Below are 6,057 nucleotides of genomic sequence, written 5' to 3' on the forward strand. Positions count from 1 at the left end.
AGCAAGATGGATGCCAGTGTAAATGAATATTGTCTGCTCAGGCTGGGACAACGTTAGAGGTGAGACGTGCATATGCTGGACAAACACAGCTGCCAGGGTCAAAGAGGAAGTTCATGGATGCAGTGAAGGAGGGTGGGAGCCAGGTGATAGTGACAGGTTAGGATGATCTGCTGTGGTGACCTCTAAATAGTAAAGGTACACAATAAAGTACTACACTGATGTGTTTTACTGCAGAGTAGGTGAGTACAGTCAGACTTGGAGCTGAGAGCAGTCCCTTTAACTCGGGCTGTAAATGGGTGGAGTTGGCTTCACCCACAGACGGGACCACTTAGTGTAACTGTAATGCTTCATGAATGTGACTCCATAAAAGAAACATGAACCTGTCAGTGTTAGTAAAACTAATGATCACTGCTGCTTTAGTCTGGTTTGCTGTAATGAACTCGTCTCCTACATGTTAACTCTCAGACGCTGTCACAGGCTCACAGCGCCACCCTGTGGACACTATGTACATTCTGCTCTGTTTACGCACTTTGGACCAATGTAGCCATGTTTCTGCTGTCTGTGCTGTTATTTGATCTCTGAAATGGTAAATAAAAGTCACGTCTCGGTCTATCAAGGATTGGTGTTGTTACTCTGTAGCTTAGTACTGTTGTAAGTACTTTTTCTTGCATGTACTCTTTTAGGGAAGAGTTTTTAGAAAGGTCTAAATCAAAGTCACTCACTGGGCTTTTGTAAAAATCTGCATCTCTACTGAAGCAGCAGTTTGCTTTAACGGATTTGGTAACATTACAAAGACGGACAGCCGAATATTTCCTCAGACCAGGAAACCCAAGCTGAGCTGAAACGAGTTAAATCAGATGTTTTATTTAATAAGTAAAACAAACATTCAAATGGTGTCATTAAACCAGGTAAACGTGCAAAAATAAATGCTGAAGTGCAAGCTGTTAACGATTAAACGTGCAGCTAAGAGAAGAAGTGCTTCTTTACACACTGATGAGAAACAAAACAAAACAAAACAAAACATCCACACAACATCAGGGAGAAGGTTTTCCCAGAAATGAGATGCCGGGTGTGAGTAGAAGGTGAAGCAGGGCGTTTAGTACATGCGTGGCTCGTCAGCCTCTGTTCCGCTTTGCTGTGCCTCCACCTCAGCACTGCTGTCCTCACATACAGTAAACCAAACGGATCACGTGACGTGCACTCGGTGCTCAGCGGTCACACAAAGTGCTCACACTTTGCCAGAGCTTCTCTGTCACCTTACACTCCCTCACAGCCTCGTGACACAGTAACCTGGATCACTGCAGGCGGATTACTGACTTAAGGTCCACGGGCTTTAGTGTCAGCTGTGGATGGATAAAAATACCCAGCTTGGCCTGCAGAGGGAGTCTCACCGTCTGTGATCTGATTTAAAGGCTAATAGCAGTTACTGTTGTGAACACACAGTGTGCGTTTGTTGTACATCATGGAGCTGATCATTACTGTTCCCTTAGTTTATTTCATAAAGAAAACTAAAAGGAGAGAAAAGCCGTTAAAAGTACACTCGCTCATGTCCACCTCCACTGACCCCACAACCTTCAGCGGGCCACAGTAACCATGAAAGCTGCTTCATATATTCACCACACAGAGAAGTTCCCGTCTGATAATCCAAAGCTAGTAAAGCATGTTTTTCACGTTCCCATTGAATCAACACGATGTTCAGTCAAGTCAAGCAGACACTGCACTGAAAGGTCGTTTGCAATAACGATGGATGAAAATAAGCTGGGAGATATAGGTAGTGCTCCACCACATCCTGGGTCAGTACTGATCTGACCCAAAGAAGTGGCTCCTGGCTCTGGATCTAGAGGCTCTCTTTGACCCTCCCTGTTGCTCTTTATCTTTGAATGAAGTGCTGTGCACGATCTGGGATGTCCTGTCACGAAGCTTCTGCAGTTTGGGCTTCATCCTGCTCAGTGAGGACTTCCTCCAGAGGGGCATTTCCCTGGGTTGGCCCTCACTGTCCCCAGAAGCACAATCGTTGGAGTTCAGCTGGCTGAGGGGCTTCATGTTAGAGATCCTCCAGCGTCTTCCGTCCCTGAGATGAGAGTTCTCACCTGCAGAGCACTCACAGCCTCCAGCGATGCTCCGTATCTCCACGCTCACGTTGTCGGTGAGGTACTGGCAGGCCTTCCTCCCACTATAGTCTCTGATCTCCACATCTGCATTGTAGGTTCTGACCAGAAGCTTGACCACCTCCACGTGACCGTGCATGGCGGCGATGTGCAGAGGTGTGTAGCCGGTGCTGGATCGAATATCAATACTAACAGAAATGTTGTGCAGCTTGGCAAAATTAATAATCATGGCTATGAGCTCAGGCTTGCCGTGCTTGGCGGCCCAGTGCAGGCAGGTGAAGCCAGTCACAAAATCCTTCTTCAGGATGAGGCTGGGTTCTGCGGTGAGGAGGCGATGCAAGCTGCTCCACTGCCCGTCTGAAGCGCACATCATCCACTCGTGCTCCATAGGCTCCAAGGCTACAGCTGTCCTGTCTTCATCCAGGGTGGAGGAAACCATAGAGGTGGAGTCAGCTTCAGCCCTGGGGGACAGGTAAAAAGAGCGCCGAATCCCTGGGGAGCTGTTCATCATGACCTCTATGAAATGCTTGCGACTCCCTCTCGGGGTGCTGTTATCGTCACTTCCAGACAAACTGTGCGTATCTACGCGCTCCTCCTCCTGTGACTCCGGCGGGCCAAAGGGAGACCTGTGCTGGGACTCTGCAGACTTTCTGCACATGGTCACACTAAGCCCCTCTGCTGCGCTCAGGCTTTCCTGTGACTCAGCCTGCTGCTCAGCAGCAGTAAGTACCTGCCCCGTCCTACCGGTGTGTGCAGGCCCGGGTACGCTAAAGAAAGATCTCTCTGGAGCGAGCGGCGACGCTTCAGCCACTGTAATTTCTGGTACGTTGGGCTCTTTTCCAACCGGCTCCTTTCTGGACTCCCTGTCGTCTCGTCTGAAGCTTTCCCAGTTTCCCATCGCCTTCCAGCTGCTGTCCTCTGTACAAACACACCGAGGACACTTTGTCCTGTCAAATTCTTTCAGTGTTGAAATTATGCGGAACTCTGACTTGGCTGTTATTTCCGTAACCTGAACCAGGTGTTTCTCCTCACTTCTTGTTCCGCGGGCTGGCTGTAACGCATCCACTAAAACTACTCACAGCTGTGATTCACTGGACTTCTACTTGTTAAGTACCGATTGCGCCAAAGCACCATTTTTCTTTGAAACAGGCAGCGCTTATGAAACTAAAATACTCGCAGACTTTTTATTTACACGTGTACCTGTGTGCGTAAAAACCCACGACGGAGTGTTAAAGCCACATTAGGAAAATATTATCGCTCAGTTTGAGAAGAAAATCTCTTGCAGAGGCTTTTTTCAAGGCAGTAATACCCGCAGGAGTCCAACTGGACCCCACCCAGTGTTTACTGGACAGGATACTGGGACTAAACCAGAACTGATGGGTGTCTGTGCCGCACTCACAGCATGTATTACAGTCTAACCTCCTGTTTCTTACGACTTTACTATAAAGCTTTTTCGAGGGAGATGTTATTATTTTAAGTGAAATAGTAATTTGGTGTATCATGTTAATAGTTCCGTTGGATACTTTTAAACTAATTATCTCTCGCTTCACTGTATACATTGTTTTATTGTTTTTACCTCTGATATCTGCGCAAAATGCTGAAGCGTTCTTGTCCTGGTGATTTCCTCAGAGCCGTTTTCAGCTCTGAGTCAAGTTAATTTTTAAAAAGTCAGGTTAGACAAATAACCAGTTTAACCTTTTCTAAAAACAATACCTGAGAGTAGCTATGAAAATATTCTGATAACATTTACATTTCTTTACGGCTGCTCATAATTTTACCGTCACATTTGTTCATTCTCCTTTTTTGTAATTCGATGAAGTAGGAACTGTTTTTAAATCACCTTCAGTCATGTATGTATTATTGTAGGGTCTGCCTTACAAAGCGCCTGAGACGACTGCTGTTGTGATTTGGTGCTGTATAAATAAAGTTGAATTGAAAATCTGTTTGTCTTCTGGGATTCTCTCACTTTGTAAATATAAATAAACAAGTTGACTTTTTCATTACCTGAACAGGATTTTTTTCCACCATCATTTAAACTTTATGCGTTAAATTTCCACCATTTGTGTCAGAGAGTTAGTTCTGTTCCAGGTTTGAAAGTAATAGTGACGCCACAATGATCAATAATTTTTATATTAAGGAGTGCGCATGCGTCAACCGGCATGCAGCCTGTTTCAGTTGCTCCCGCTTTTCTCTCCATACTTTGTCTTACTTTTAGTTAAAGTGCTCTGATTCAGATGAATGGCAGCTGCAGAGATGTTGGCTTGCGACACATTTAACAAATATCTTGGGTAACAAACCAAAAACGAATTCTTGATCAACAATTTCATTTGGGTCTGATCCATGAAAACCAGCTTATTATGGGGTTAAAATGTGTCCATACACCAATTACATTATTATTATTCAATTAAATTCAATGTTATTTATGTAGCACCAAATCACAGCAACAGTTGTCCTGAGATGCGTATTAAAAGAATCTTTGGATTGTGTTCATGGTATAAATAGGAGACTACCACACCATTCATCAGGGCCACAACTAACACCAGCTAATGTAAAGTCATCTGGGTATTTTGCTTTTAGATCTCCAATAACATCTCCAGTAATATCTTGTTCTTAGAGTCTCCATTATATCCACAAACATTCAAACGAATAAAGACAGACTGTTCGACATTCAAAACTGCAGAAATCCAGTTTGTTTCCTGGGAAACTGTTCAGGTGTACGGCTAATAAAACTGTCCCTCTATCATTGATTACGCCAAAAGTTCGAGTCTTCCTTACTGGAATTAATTTTATTGTAGAACGACTCAGAGTTCATCATTAGTTTACTTCAACATGATTTCTTCTTGAATCAGTCGCACATGAATATGACACAACATCTCCTCTTAGTTTCACAGGGTTACCTTTTCTCTTCACGACTCTTCAATCACAACATAATCTAAAATCCCCTTTTCAGTCGTACATGGTAAAGTCGGGGCTTCTCACATATAACACACTACCTGCTGCGCTCTCACAGCAGTGATAACAATGCTCCTGGGAGTCAGGGTCAAAAGGTCAGGCCTACAAATCCTTTCCATCACTCAGACTACATTTCTCATTCATGAGTTTGATTATATTCTGATTAGGATTTATTTTATTTATTTAAGTATTTATTTTCATTGTCAGAGAACAATGAAATTGCGTTTGGGGCTTCCGTACAACCCGTAAATAAAATAATGAAGAAAATAATAAATACCCCTTAATTCAATTCAATTCAATTCAATTTTATTTATATAGCGCCAAATCACAACAAAAGTCGCCTTAAATATTTACACTTAAAACCCAAGTGTAAATATTTAACCCAGTGTGACTCCAGTGCAATAAGACAATCCTTAGCAACAACATGAGAACATGACAAGTAATGTTCATAAGAAATTCAGACAAAGACCTGAGAAACATGACAAAGTACAACAATGCAACCCATTCAATATTATTGTACTGTGAGATATGATAGTTATCTATTTAAGAAAGAGAATAAAGATATGATGCACCAATGCAGCCCAGCTCAGTGCTATTAAGAAGTTGGATATGGTTATTGTCCGTGATTAACCATGATTCAGCTACACGTTGCTGCTGCCACCAAATAAAACCATTCTGATGGTAAACCAGCAAACAGTGTCCAGTTAAACCTACTGATCGAGACGTTATCTGTGAAAAACACAATAAGTGTTAAAGCTAGGGCTGAACGATTATGGAAAATAATCTAATTGCGATTTTTTGCCCCAATATTGCGATTGCGATGCGATATGCGATTATTTTTTAAGGTCTTTGTCTTCTGTATTATTAAACAAAGACAAGCAATACATCATATAGTATGGCCAATACTATATTACATTAATTTTAAACTGTTCTTTCCTGGAAGACAGACCTCTGTTATGATGACATGAGGTGATGCATGAATTGATGACTGACATTT

The 6,057-nt window shown here is 42.8% G+C and overlaps 1 protein-coding gene across 1 annotated transcript; it reads right to left on the reverse strand.

The window, feature by feature from the left end:
• Positions 1–1,794: 1,794 nt before the first annotated feature.
• On the reverse strand, positions 1,795–3,121 carry LOC146609019 (ankyrin repeat domain-containing protein SOWAHC-like). The gene has a single exon (XM_085348924.1). It carries the CDS (start codon positions 3,004–3,006, stop codon positions 1,795–1,797), a length of 1,212 nt encoding a protein of 403 aa, XP_085205050.1. The 5' UTR covers positions 3,007–3,121.
• Between the last annotated feature and the right edge of the window lie 2,936 nt (positions 3,122–6,057).

The sequence above is a fragment of the Diplotaxodon limnothrissa genome, linkage group LG23 (assembly GCF_057381915.1).
Source record: "Diplotaxodon limnothrissa isolate DT_005_m linkage group LG23, D_limnothrissa_male_GT1.1, whole genome shotgun sequence".
Taxonomy (NCBI): Eukaryota; Metazoa; Chordata; class Actinopteri; order Cichliformes; family Cichlidae; genus Diplotaxodon; species Diplotaxodon limnothrissa.

Excerpts from the sequence above, each read along its gene's own strand:
- LOC146609019 (XM_085348924.1), bottom strand. The coding sequence starts at position 3,006 with ATGGGAAACTGGGAAAGCTTCAGACGAGACGACAGGGAGTCCAGAAAG.